The following is a 14784-nucleotide window of genomic DNA, read 5'->3' on the forward strand; positions in this document are numbered from 1 at the left end:
AGGAATGAGTCAATGTGCACGAACATCTGTTAACAAACCAGCATGAAATTATTTTTTTGGTCTTTGCAGAAGTGGAAGCCAAAGGGCACAGCTCTGCAGCACATGGTCAGTGGCCTCTGCCTGGACAGTCAAACCCCGATGGGACCTCCAGTCATTTTACAGTGTCGCCCCCAGATGGCCAGCCAGTCCTGGGAGCCACAAGTCATTACCTGAGCCACAGAGAATGGGAAGAGGGAGAGGGAGGAGCAGATTCTGGACCCAGCCTGCAGAAGGAATTGGGGTGTCACGTCTGCACACTGTTTGTCGCCTTGCTGAAGGATAAAAGTAGTGGGAACTCTACTGTCTTGAAGTCAACTTCTAGCTCCTGCTCATTGTGTCTTGGGGACAAGAGTGCGCTGAAAACATTTTAAGACCCTGTTGAACAAAACATCTAAGGTCTTCTGTGTACAGTGCTTCATCCTTCCAGGATGCTTTAGTTCTTCTAAGTAATCTACGCTTTTCACAGAAAACTGTCACACATCCCACTTTTTCATTTCTGTATCTATTCTGGTCTACATGTTGCTTAAATCTGGAATAGTGAAGATTACCCGTAAAGAAAGAGTGCATAATGTACTGTTGCTAATATGCTGACTTGCACTTGACCCACTCTGAGTCTTGAGGTTTTTGGGCTGTTGAAGCATGTCTGATGACTGTGTGGACCAGGGCAGTTTTATGTGCAGTCAACTAAAATCTGAAAACAAATTTTTTTAATTGTTATTGCTGAATGGCAGTCTTGAAACCACCATGCGAAGCACTGTCAGGAAGATTATTTATTGTTTTTGCATGGTCAGACCCAAAGAATGTTTTTTTTCCTCTGTCTCTACAAGGTTTTATGTAAATATTTAAGGCAGGTAATGGCTTGTTTTGTGTAAAGTTCTCTATATGTTGTTTGAAAAAATAAAATGTGGTAATGGAGACATTGCTGTTGTAGTCATTTGAATAATAAACTGGATTACTGCACCATCACCGCTGTTTTCATCATTTTATAAAACAGCAAAAATCCTTTTTTGCATTGTACATGTTTGCATCCTAATTCACAATGGATATCCGAATAATTACATGGGGCTTATTGTAGCCATTTCAAACTTCATTTGAAGCCTTGGTGTCTACTAGAGTAGATTTACACGATTCACAGTTAAAAGTAATCATTTATTCTTTTGTGTAGCCAAACAACTGGTTTAGCTTCTCTCGCTTTAAGCCTTCTTTCTCATCATTGGTTGCCCCACTCAAACATAAAGTTTAAACAGTGGTTGTTTGGACTCAGTGCCTAACATAACCATTTTTAGACTATCCCCTGTCCTTGGTATCACAAACACTAAAGTGAGTCTGAAACGGAGTGAGCTTTTGGCTCACAGGCATTACTTTCACATACTCTAACCAGATTATTTGAAATTATCCATTTAAATATACAAAGAAAGCATTGCAGATCCACTTTCAAGTCCATTATATTTGAGACATTTATTTAAAGTATATATATCTTTAATATAAAGCAAAAAAATCAAATGGAGTTCTTCAGATGCTGATAGTTTCTATAGATTATTCTGTTACTTGGGGCCAGTGTGAAATTAGCAGTGTATTCCCTTTAAAAATAAGGGCCATGATTAGCTTCAATGTGTGCATAAATAATCTTTTTAATTAGGCAACGCAGTAAGTGGGAAAACGTGTAGACTCCTGGCTACATGACTGAAACCGTCCACCACTCATTACTCACACACACAAAGTGACCACCAGGGGGCATAATATGCTAACTTTTTTTCATTATAACGTTGGTCTCTTCATAGATGGAACCTCATGGTAAAAATAATAGATATACAAAATTAAAATGAATGTAAAAATAAAATAAAACAAGACTCTCGAAGAGTTAAGATAATTAAGGGGAAAAAATCGAGGCAGTAACAACGTGTTGGAGACTGGGAGGTCACTGCTGGGGCACTGTGAAGATTAATAAAGTTACTGTACAAGGCTGCATAACAGGCTTGACAACTTTGTGAACCAAAGTTTTTTTTTTTTTGTTTGCCTCCTTGTTGGTTTCATAACCTGTGAGGACACAATACAAGTTACACTGCAGCTTACAAGGCTTTAAAGGTATGCGAGGAATGCAACTTAATGCTGATAAACTTCTGGCCTTTTCAAGGGGTCAGTGAAGACAGAGGGAGTGGAGGAAGCCTTTAACTGGATGTATATGAAAAGAAACACGTTTCACTCGTTTAAACGTGCTTCGTTTTTGTTATGTGGTGAGAACGTGATGGCCTACACAGGAAGGATGATTGCGGTGAAACTCGGGATGGCACTGCACTGATGCCCTAATTTTTTTGTCGTTTCAGGAGTGACCTCACTGACAGGGTTATATTTGCATATCACCCAGACAATGAATTTGTAATGAAGGTGCTCGTTAAAAGTGGCGCAACTGAACGTTTGCAGTGGTGCCTTACATAGCCTGCTACATTTGAGAGGAAAATAGCACTAATATATGAAATACAAGAAAACCTAATGAGAACATAGGCATACAATTTGATACCTGCTTATATAGAAATCAGCCCCACTGTCACAAAATACGAAAAGTAAAGTGTTGCTTGCAACTTATTAATTGTAACAATAATCCATCACACACTCTTCAGGTCAGATTATAGTAGTTATATATTTACAGGTGCATCTTAATTGGAGCTAAACCCGATAGACTGAAGCGGTGTCTTACAATGTGCTTTCACGCCTGCTTCTCTTAATGACTACAAGACGAACAGCGTAAAGAGTGAAACTCAGCTTCGATCCAGGTTGCACTATCGAACATCGATCACCTTCGATGTACACGCGCCGGCCAATGGGGTCACGCGGAGGCGGTCCGTTGCTAAGGAGGAAGTTTGATTGAGGCTGTGAGTAGCAGCCATTCAGCGGCGGTGGCTGAAGCGATTGGACTGCGAGCGTCTCTCCCGACACTTTCTGTGGAATTTGAATTATTTTGGCACGGCACGGCTCGTGATACACTGGTGACGGCATACACGGGGCATCTTGAGGGTCGCAGCGGTGATCGCAGGTAGGCTGAAAGTGGGCTGTGTGCACTTTGGTAAGCATGCCCGGTGAAGCTTGTTAGCTCACCGAGCTAAGCAGCACTAGCTTGTGCCTCTCTGATGCGGCACACGGAGCTATGGCAGCTCCCATTAACACGGCATTTAGCTCTCTTGCTAACCTAACAAAATAGATGGTGTTAAGCTGTCTAACATCTTTATCTGCTGTTGGAAAATATCTGCTTCTGTCTTGCCGAATAAGCTAAGGTGTTTAAGAGGTATGGCTAACGTTAGTTAAGTAGCTAACGATTCTCAAGTTACCTGGATAACTTTAGGGGGATGGACGTTATTCAGCAAAATGACCTAAGCTCATCGGATAGCTTGCTCCTAGCACACGGTTTGTCACGACATTCACTTACACCCTATCACACGGTTCGCTTGTGTAATACCATTCTTACAAATGATATTCATCGGTAGCTTGGCAGTTTAGTGACTTGCAAGTTTCTCCCCCCCGCCCCCCTCAAAAAGTGTTAATTCACAATAAAGGTGGGTCTTCTTAACACTCATCCATCCAGACAGGTTGATCACCATGACGATACAGACTGTGACTCAGAGTCTTAGCACTCGGAATGTTCTGAAGTGTGATAATGTGTCTAAGATCGTCTTATATGGCAGGTGGATCTTTTCTTGCAAGAGAGATCAAGAAGTCCGCCATTCATGATCAGATAACCATCAGTGGTCAGATTACCTTCCACGTGGAGACTGTACTAAGATAGCCACATGATAGATTGTGTGATAGCCCCAGCAGCACAACCATACGGTTGAAACATCCTGTTTATTGGACGCTAATTCTATTTGGATTCTGTCATTAGGCATTTTATTATTGGAGCAGCGATGTAATTTGTGACCAGAAATAATACACAGGATGAGTTATTTGTTTTTGTTTGGAAAACACAGACGCAACCCTCTGGGTGATCGAGGAGAGGTGCTGAAATCCACTTATTCTGACTGTAAATATCAGATTATAGTAAAAAAGAAGGAGTTCAAAATATGTCCTGCATTGCTTATTTTATTCTGCTTACAATACTAGCACTCGGTTTCAGAGTGCTCAGAGCAGTGGGGGATGTAGTCAAGTGCTATACAGTTTATGTACTTTTTATTAGGTATTGCTAGTACCAGGTTTGACTCCCCTTTTCATTGAGAACAGAAATTCTTTGTGGCACAGATTCATAGGTTGGTTAGGTTGGACATGTTGAATGTTGTGCTCCTCACCTTTCTTCCCCATTGTGATGCTCAGTTTGAACTTGGTCTTGTCAACCAGCTCTCCCAGTTGCTGCCATGTGATCGGCTGATCATTTGTTTGCATTAACGAGTAGTTGATCAGGTGCACCTACTAAAGTGAGTGAGGAGGACATTAGGAGTGCTCGCACATCAGCTGTTGACTGCTGTCAGGCTATCTGCAGGGAAGATGACATTTACTGATGGCAGGGGATAGTTATCTGTTGTGTCATGTCAGTTTTGCACAGGCTAAATGTTTAATGATGGTGTGTTAAAGACCTGAAAGAAGCAGTAGACTTTCTGTTAGATAAGGGTTAGAAAAAGAATGTTAGGGCAGAAAATAAAAGCAAAACAATCAAAAAAGATCTGCCAAATGTATATTTTTAGCTGTGATTTTGAACTGGATGTATCAATGGATTAATTCCTAGAGAAACAGGGTAGTCTTAAATCTATTTACCATATGTAAAAAATCCTCAAAGAACTATAAAAGCAATACAGGAAAGAGAAGTAGTCATTATTGTTATTCATCCCTAGTGGTAGCACAGTAATGACCAGAGAGATGCAGTTTGTTTTGATGTCAGCTCTTATCCAGGGTTTGTTCTGCATTTACAACATTTTGGCGCCCATCAAAGACAATTTAGCCTTCACTCTAAGGAAAATCACCAGGACTGTGATTTTTGTCAATATTTTTTGCTAGTGGTCTCTAAATTACTCAGCCTTAAAATACACATGCAGACTTCTGTAAGGTGAGGTTATACAGACCCTTTTGTGGTTATGTTTGTAGCAGTCTCCAAAGGCTCATTTTGTGTTCATTTTGTGTTCTTTTTGGGGGACTGCTGCTTTTCCCTAACAGAGAGAGATGAGATTCTTTTTCCTCCAAATTTTGAAAGGGATGGCTTAGCTCATCTCACAGGATGAGGGAGGCAAGATTGGCTACCAGCCACCGAACCTACTGTGTAAGTCTGTCAGCTGTTTGGGAGAGGAGGAGAATGCAGGAGCAAGTCTCCGTCCTGAGCTCTGTGATTCACTCTGTGGGAGAATCTAGCTTTAACTCTCAGCATTTTGCTCTCTTCTCAAAGGCGGGGCCTACACTTGGCAGTGAGTTGTACATGTGAATACTGAGTAGTGATGCAACTGCAGGTAGATAAAGTTGCCGTATGATGACGATGCAGTCTAAAGCTTTACCCTGATAGGATGCTGATAGGAGAGTGATAGCTGAGCCTCTTGCTGCTCATGGTGAAATTAGAGTGAATGTCACTGTCAGCTTAGCATTCAGTCCAGCGTTACCTTGATCATTAAGAGATGACTGATATGGCAGATATGTTTTTTGTTTTCATGTTATCGTCAAACAGTCTGGATCAGGGTGATGTGTATGTGTCATCTGAGCCCGTTTCAGTGTTGTTATCCATATCCTGTGCTTTTTGTCAACACCAGTTCTTGGTGGAAGTGATGCAGCCATTAAATGAAATGCTCAGATGTTTACTTATTAAACCTGACTTGCGTGGGAATGCGAGAAAAAGGGTTTGTAAACTCATCTTCACCGAGATGCCTGCAAACCCGATTCTCTTCCAAGTGATTTTTCGTCAGGCGTGACAATGTTATCCAAACGCGTGGGTCTTTTGATGATGTAGATGTGCGAGATTATGACACGACAATGCGGACAATGCTGTCATTAACATCAAACGCTAAAGCGGAATGTGTTTTGGCGCCCTCCTGTTTTACAAGTACCAAAATGCTGCTCCCTAAGAATGCTGCTTGCAGTCTGTAAGTTTTTATTTATAAACTCTAATTGGACAGTGTGACACAAGATGAATACAATGCACCAAATTAAACTCTTCTGCTTTGAATAAGCATAGAGAAACTGACGTATATAATAAATGCCACAAAAAGGAAGCATTGTAAAAAGGACCATTGTATTTTAATGGTCCCCCTCACAAAAGAAAGAGGTCAACATCCAGGTGCATGTGGGATTCGATGCCTTTGAATCGATAGTGTCTACACTTGCTAGCTTCATATTCTCTGCTGGATTAGATCCAGCAAAGACACTCTGAGAGGATTCAACCAGAGGAGAGGTTTTAGAAGCAGGATCTCAAATGTGCCGCTGACCCCATTTCAACATAAGTAGCCTAAAATAGGATGTGTGGAGTTGATTTGAACTTATGTGTTTGCTGTGTTTGTTGGTAAACCGCGTCGTCTTCTCACACAGAGGATGATTGTTGTCGTTCAAGATGGTTTCACACAAGTTAGCTGCTTGGGAAAATGTTTTCCAGATTGTAAACAAATTTAAATGAATGGAAAAATCGAGGCAAGTAAGCATTTTAGAGTTTGCTTACATGCCCACACACAGGCTAACTGGACATGTTTATTTGCTGCATTGTTATTACCACTCATAAACCCTGGTTTTAGTAATGTAATTCTCTCAGCCAATGCAAAAATACAGTCACTTCATTGTAAATGTATTATTGTAATCACATATATACACACTGCACCTGATGTCCAAGAGGTGACGAAGTCATTTCCCATCACTTGGAGCAATAACTGTATTAGTGCAACTGCTGCAGTTACAAAATATATGCATAGTACACAGAGTTTATGAGCTACTTCAACAGGAATTTCCTCTTTTATAGAAGATAAAACTGGTAGAACTGATAATTCTCAATGTTTCTACACATTAACAGAAATAGTGTTTGAAGTTCTTGTGGCTGTTTTTCAAATCACGTTTCTTCTCTCTGGTTCAAAGTACTTTTATTTGCCCTGTTTTATGCAAACCGTGCAGTATTTGTATCTGTAGGCTGTTTCTTAGTGCCAGCATTTGGCTTTGTTAGCACTCTTTTAAGAAAGTGGAAAAAAATACCAGTGTAAGGTGGGCCCTGGATGGTGTATTACTGCTTTGAACTCTATTCCTAAAGTGTCCCCATCAGGGACAATATCTTTAGCTTGTAATTAGGTCCAAAGGGCTTTGAGCTCCTCATTTTGCCCTGGCTGTTGAAACTATGGATTAGGGCCAGGAGGGTTGGGGGTGCATCACTGTATGCAAGGAGTTGCCTTTCAGGTTAGTGTCTGTGTGACTCCTCCCTTGATATGGTATGGGGCTCAGGGACTCCTTTGTCCCTCTCTAGGCCCCTATAATGGTGATACCTGAGCCTCCTGGACTAGAACAGCTCATGCTTTATTCAGCCCTCTGATCTCTGCTTTAATTATGAGTGACCCAGAATGGAGTGACCGCTAGTGTATCTCACAGGTTGGGAGTAACCAGTTCTAGTTAGAGTGCTAAGATGTGTAAGTATTTTAGCTGTGGTGCTTGTTGCTTCACAAAGAGATGTTTATTTATAAAGCACAAGGTTTGGAATGACCAAAATGTTAACAGTAGGCCACAGTGACATCGGATAAGGTATAAAAATAGCCACTGGAAGAGGTTTCAATCTGGGATTTAAGGAGCTTTTTATATTTCTGATCTTTTCTAGATGTTATTTACCTTTTAAGGGGGACTGTAATGCTCGTTTACAGGTCTGTGTTTTTGTTCTTGGACTAATATAGCTTAGTATGATTTATAGTTCAAAATAATCCTTATTTATCTTGCCTTGGTGCAGCTCCTCAGTTTGTATAAGTGTTTGAAGCAGAAGTTTTTAGCTCATTTCCAGCCTGCATATAAGATAGCCTTTCATCCTCTGATTATCTGCCCCTCTCAGATGGAAGATTTGAACAGCAGGTGGGTGGGGCTTCTGTTCTCATAACAAGAGCTTCACACCCGAGATGGCCATATTGGCTAAATCCTCTCCCCTTGGCATCATACAGAGCTCAGAGAAGAGCTCCTGTGCTTCAGGAGTTCAGACACATTGACTTCTTTATTTGAATCTCCAGCTATTTTTACTATGAACATCTACTACTGGAAAAGTGTCTGTCTGTCACCCAAACTAAGACTTCAGCTGCTTATAACGTGACAAAAGATTCTGATGCAAAGTCAGGTTTCGGTATTGATCTTGTAAAACCACCGCTGTGCATCCCTTTCTCAGTTCCTCTGTATGAACTACGTAAACTGAGAGCGCGGTTGGTGTAATTACTACTTGTCTTAACACTAAGTGATATGTGTTTATGCCAAATGACTGCCTGTCCATAGCATGGGTGACAGTTGCACCGTTCTCTTGCGTACTGTGACCATCTGCAGGCAGCTTCCAGTGTAGTTCAGCCTAATCTGCACAATAGTCATGGATTTTCTTGGCCCCGCCTCCTCTCGTCATCCTGATGTATCAAGGTTGCTGTGGAACCAGTTTCCTGGTAACCACCACAGTGGTTGCTGGATGATGCAGCAGAAAAAGCAAGATGACCCAACAAAATATTCAAAGTTGGTGCCACAGAATAAAAAACCTCCTTGCATACAAAATATGGAAAAAAAACCTGCAAGTCCACAGCGTACGGCCTAAATGGCCAAAATGTGCTTTGCGTGCTTTTATGTACATTGGGATCTAATAATTATTTTTACATTTTAAATCTAATAGCTGTCATGTTATTGATTCTCAAGTTTAAATCCCCCCTTTGTTTTACTGTGCTTGATAAGAATTCCCTTTGCACCCACAATTTTTGTCATCTCAGCAGAACTGTGTTTAGAAATACACTGAGCTATGATGCTGGATGGGGGCAAGTCAAAGAAAGCATAGTAAGCCATAGTAGTGTTGCAATACAGAGAAAGCTGGCTTACTAGAATTGGTGTGTTATCATTAACACATCATCAAACACATAAAAGTATTTGCTTTTTGTTATCTTAATCACTAGTTATTTTATAGAGTGTGTTCATAGAATAGCATTGATTGAAAACTGACAGCTATTGAAAGCTTGAACTTATAGGTGTGATATAAATCATAAATCTATAAAATAATCCTGTATGCTGATGTTTATTCTTGGTTATTTTTGTGTGGAGGTAAAAAGCATTAAACACTGGTGCATTTCTGAGGTGTTGCTTGCCTGATTTAATGAAAATACCTGTTTTTATAGAGACATCTGTTTGCACGCAACATAATGAATTAACATGTGAAATGAGGTACAGCTGTGGTATCAACACTAAGAAACATCTTTGAAATCAGCTCGAAAATATGACATTGATACCAGTCTCGAAAGCTGTCTGCTTTATGGCCTCATAAACGAGCTCTTTTCCTTCAGTGTAACATCTCTCATCTGTTTAGATGTTGCTGCTTAGTGAGCAAATTCCTCCTCTAACTCTTGGTTTACAGGGAAGCTCCTTCTGGCCCATATGGGTCTGCTTTTACCGGCACTGCCTGTTGTATAACTGCACCGTGCCTCATCCAAAGTCTGCTGGCTGCTGCTGGGATTTCTGTTAGATAACAGTATGGTATGAACAAGCAAAGGAATCGGAGATGCTTCTGAGTTGTTCTTCTATTGCACCACTGCAGGAGTTTTTTCTGGTGGTGGTCAGAACTGTTTCAGACCGCTGTATTGTTGACAGTGGAGGGAGGATCGGCACACCAAGCACCACCACTCTAGCGTAGCCTAATCGATAATGAACGTTCCCCAGCACAAGAAAGACATCAATTATTAATGAGCTGAATATCATGTTTTGCTTCAAGTGAAGACACTTGTTTTGTTTTTTGTTTATAAATCACTGTTGATTTACAGCGATCGGTATGAGTAAGAGGAAAAGAAAGGAAAAATGTAAGAGTCGTGTTTGAAATGCCACAGTTTGGTTTAAATATCTTTGTCAGTCCACATTCCTCTTAGATAACGTGTAGTAAGTCGGGAACAGGCAGGTTGGCCTTTTTCCTGCGTAGGAATAGGTTATCAGGCAGGAAGGCAGCGTGGAATGTGTTTCATGTGTGTTGCATCACTGTGCAGCTCGTGGTGCCTTGTGCACTGCAGCGTTTTGTTTACAGGGACAGGTGTTTGATCAGCATGCGTGTGCACATTTGTTCTGCGTATGTTACGTGTGTGTCAGCACAGACACAGGGGCAGTATGTGGAAAAACTACGACATGTGCCATAGCAGGTTCACACACTCTAACCATAGCTCTCTTCCTTCAGTACTGAGCGGTCTACAGAGAGGGATGTCTGGCTTGTGAGAGTGCCAGTGTGCTGAGTCGGCAGGAGGGGAACAATGGCTTCGCTGTGCTGCTTCTCTGTTTGGCCGCCTTCATGCAGCATTTCAGCGAGGGCCACCATCAGCTTTTGGCTCTTGTGAGCCTTGTTGACCAGGCCTTTTCCTGGTGGTCACTGACCCGTTGTGCCCACACTGCCTGCAGCTCGTCAGGCCTCTGAGGAGCTGCCGATTATCCGGCAGTAATTGGTGCCTGGGCTCTTGCTGATCAAAGGTGCCCAGCTGATTGTGGAGCCCTGGTAATTTTCCATCCTCTGAAGCTCTGCAGTCTTTGCCTACTTGCCTGTCCATCTCTCTTTCTGCTTGCTTGGCTGCTCCAACTCATGGACATGGAGGGAAAGGCTTGACGTCTGTCTCTGTTATTAATCCTGCTTTTCTCATATGACATGACAGTGGTGGGCTGTCCTTGCCTTGCTTTTTCAAAAAAAACCCTGGCTTTCCTCCTTGTTAAATAGTTTGAGTGCTGAAACGTGTACAGCTCAGTTCCTCAAAATCAATTAATTTTGGAAAGTCAAGTTCAGGCCCTCAACCAATAGTGTATCCATCAGCTGTGTGATTTAGCACAGCTTTCTTCAGTGACACCTACACCTCAGTCATGTGCCTTGCACAGTTTCAGTTCATCTAAACTCTCTTCAACTGATTGCGTTGGTCTTTTTTTTTCTGCATTGATGGTTAATGACATCATCTAGTTTCTCTTTGGCTAGTGTTAAAAAAGCAACAACAACAAAAACAAAAACCCCAGGATCTGTACAACCCTCATACTTACCCTTCAAATATGATTTATAATCATCGGATCCAAAATGGGGTCCAATCCAAAAATGTGAAATGACTTTGGTCTCTAGTTTTTTGGCTGCTGAAGAAGAGCTTGTTTGCCTGGGCATGATGGCTGTGCAAATGGACATGGTGAAATCATTTCTTATGTTTGTTTTAGAGGCTTGTTCACAAGAGTTGTCCATTTTTGGGCAAAAGAAGGCACACAGTGCCAAATAGGTGCTGGCACTCAAAGTATACTATTAATTTAGTGTTTTGCCATTCCTGCATAATCATTAGTCTCTATGAAATAAAAACAATCAGGATTTTGAGTAAAGTTTTTCATTATCTAATTCTTACTGACTCTCCTTGAGTTCATAGTCCAGGCTTAAACTCAAATAGCTGTAAAACTGGCTGAAACTGAAACCTTCCTTGTGCTTCCAGAGGTAGCAACCTGTTTGGTAATCTAATTTAAGCACATGGCTAACACAGGACAGTTCCAGACTTTAGAAAATACTGCTGAGTAACACAATATAGTCTTAGAGTACACATTGAACAGTCAAAGTACGACCTGTTGGTGTCATTTGCTGGAAATGAAGTTCTGCTCCACCCCTGTCTGAGCAAAAACCATAACCATAAATGTGCTAGATAAATAGCTAGGCAGCACCAGCAGTCTGCCTTAATCTGTTACGTAATTTAGTATTCTACAGTCATCTTCAACTTGACAAATAGCCCAACCAGGATACAAAGAGTGGAGCTCAGATACGTGCAGAGAATTCCAAAAATAAGTGAGCAGCTCATACAGCTGCAGTAATTACTACAGCTGCATTTGCAGCCATACTCAGAAGACCTGTTTGGTTGGCTTCCTGACGTCAACATGCCTTTCATCAGACTGTTTGAGTCAGTACCTTTCCCTTTGAAAGTCAGTTAAAGGTAGTTTATAGAACAACATCCTTGGAGATGTCAGTCTTTATTCTTAGTTTGTCATCATTCAGGTTAAATCAACCAAACTGACGGCCAGGTGGAGGTAACTGTAAAACATGGTCCCCGTGTATGTTACTTATGTTTTTTCATGGATATGTGCGTTCCTGTGTGTCTTGGCCTGGTCAGAGGGGCAGTGTAGCGATTGTATGTCTGTTCACGCAGCAGGAAATTCCTCTTCCACTCCATCCTCTCATCACTCCTGCTGCTAAACAAATACTGCTCCTGACACACGCAGACACTAAGTGCCACTGTCTTTCCGTTTACAAACAGCACTGTTGGGATAAACAGTTATATTATTGAGATGACCTTGACTCATTAGTTTTTTGCATGTCTTTCTCTCTCCTGCCCCTCTCTTTTTCATTTATATTCTTCTCACACTGCCACTTCTTTTTTTTCTGTTTCTTTTTATATTGCTCTCTTTGCCTTTATCTTCATCACTTGTGAGTGTGGCGCTCTCAGACTTCCTGTGGGCTTGTGTTTGGGCATGTCTAAGTGACACATGTTCAACACTGTATATGATGTATCGCAACGTGTCAAAGTGTGTGTATGTGTGTGTGAATGTCAAAAGCCAGCAGTGCAGTTTTGAAAGACCCGAAAGAATGTGTTTCCCCCTGCAGCCATTTCTAGATGATGATTGGTAGAGCAGTGAAGAGTGACAGGCCTTCATCACTCAGTGAACTAAATGAACACACATACTGACACCATTCCTAACTGTGAGGCTTTCAGCACCTCTCACACCAGGATTGCCAGCCTAAATGATCTTTTGAACGCTTAAATTAGACTGAAGAAACGACAAGGGTGCTTTTAATCTGGATTGTTTAAAGAGTTTTTATTTGCATTTTTTTTTGTATCTTGCATCCATATTACCTCTGAGCTCAGTTTTTATATAGGCCCACAGGCATGGGCTCATTTGCATGCTGTGTAGTAACCTAATGCTACTGTTAAATGTTTCTGGTGGCTTCGTAATCACTGTTTACCAAGAGAGCGGATTGTAATGATGATGATGATGACAAAAATGACTAGCTTTTAGTCACCCCCAGCAATTGGCAGGAGATTCTAACAGGTTCTTTAAATGCTGCAGACAGCTCAATTTAACTTTCCCTTAGTGTGTTTGCACCACGCACAGGATAGACAAATCATCCTTGTGAAGCTTAATTCCTCTTGGAATGGCCCACAAGCTCATTTGAGGAACACGTTAATTGGCTCTGATCACAGCATAATTTGTTCTTCTTTCTGGTTTTTCTTTTATGCCTGAATAGTCTTTGTTCTTTCAAATGTGTCCAAATAACAATCAGAACATTTAATCAATAAATGTTCGTGTTAACTGAGCATCCACCTTCAGCTGTCAGGCCAGTTTCATTGCTGCAAGTGTGTTATCAAAGCTCCTTATAAGCAGCAGAGTAATTTGGCAGATGCAAGGCAGATCTATCCTCTGGGTTGCTTTAACTGAAGGGAAAGGAGAAGGATGAGTGGACTACAAAGAAAATGAGAAGAGTGGGGCAGCTGACGAACTGTAACCATTTAGCAGTGTCTATATACTGCGTAACCTGAAGTTGTTAGAGCCAACATGCGGTCAAGTAAGAAAAAAAAGGCAAACATCTTTATTGTTTTATTTCAGATGAAGCAGTTTTAAGTGGCAATATACTGCTTCCTTGTTGGTTCTCCTCTTTGTCAACCTTCTTCTTTTTTTTTCTTTTTGCAAGGTAAAGTGACCGCAGTTACACTGGGTAAAAAACAAAAAACAAAAACATTAATGCGCTGTCCTCTCCCTGTCTTGGTTGTGCAATTGAGCCCTCATTTTCCCAGGAGACTTTGTACCAACGAGTCGACGCAACTGCATAGTGAAAGCAAGGCTCAAAGGCTGCTTTGCACCTTAATAACCAAATATTTTGTGCCAAATAAATAGCGGATTAATGGAATCACTTGTCTCTTCTGTGATCTTCTCGACCTGTGCATGGGCTTTAACATCTGCTGATGCTAGTCTTGTTTCTGTTCCCTAGCCTTGGTAAGCTCCTTGCAGCAGCACTCTCAGAGCTCCTCAAAACTTAGACACTGAATGAGCACTACTGCCAGGTGTAGTCCAAGATGTTGGAGTTGTGGTTCCTTTGCAGGATGAGAAATTCCCTGGAGGCATGGTTTATTCTATTAATCCATGAAGGCCCAGGGCTAGGGCTTCAGAGTTGGTGAAATCCATTGCGTATTGCATAGCTGAGTTGAGATATACACTTTAGCGGGTGTTTATACTGCTACAAAATAACCTGGCCAAAGATTTCATTTAACTTTGTTTAACCTTTGACTCCTACTCTTTGTGTGTTTTTGTTCCTGATCGCTTCCTTGGGAGTTAAACTGCATGTTTGGCTGGTGATTAAGCTGAAAGCATTTTTACAGTTAGAAACAGGGGGTTGGTAGCTGCCTGTGTGGGTCAGCAGTAATTACAGTGTTTCAAAAAAGACAAGAAATGTAGACTTTCACTTTCTTGATGCTTTTAAAATTAGGTGTGGTGGTGCTGATGCGCAGGAAGAGCAAAATGTTAACTCTGAGACTTGTGATTGCTGATGCACATCCAGCATCCTTGCCTGAAAGACGGGCACTGTCTTTAACATGTTGCTTAACCATTAAAGATACCATA

At 41.3% G+C, this 14784-nt stretch overlaps 2 protein-coding genes across 8 annotated transcripts in view; both read left to right on the plus strand.

Moving 5' to 3' along the window:
• The window catches only part of galnt16 (UDP-N-acetyl-alpha-D-galactosamine:polypeptide N-acetylgalactosaminyltransferase 16), a 37466-nt gene extending 36461 nt beyond the window's left edge, over nucleotides 1-1005 (plus strand). Inside the window, exon 15 of the mRNA XM_005477406.4 lies at nucleotides 70-1005. Coding sequence (XP_005477463.1) covers nucleotides 70-213 — 144 coding nt within the window. The 3' untranslated portion in view covers nucleotides 214-1005. The remainder of the gene's footprint in view (nucleotides 1-69) is intronic.
• Nucleotides 1006-2918: 1913 nt separating this feature from the next.
• The window catches only part of numb (NUMB endocytic adaptor protein), a 43042-nt gene continuing 31176 nt past the window's right edge, over nucleotides 2919-14784 (plus strand). For 6 of the 7 annotated variants that reach the window (XM_003442957.5, XM_005477410.4, XM_005477408.4 and 3 more), the window contains exon 1: nucleotides 2920-3070. The gene's annotated coding sequence lies outside the window, so the exon portion shown is untranslated. Of the gene's footprint in view, nucleotides 3071-14784 lie in introns of all 7 variants that reach the window. The other variant, XM_005477407.4, reaches the window with a different exon arrangement.

This window comes from Oreochromis niloticus, linkage group LG19 (assembly GCF_001858045.2).
Source record: "Oreochromis niloticus isolate F11D_XX linkage group LG19, O_niloticus_UMD_NMBU, whole genome shotgun sequence".
NCBI lineage: Eukaryota > Metazoa > Chordata > Actinopteri > Cichliformes > Cichlidae > Oreochromis > Oreochromis niloticus.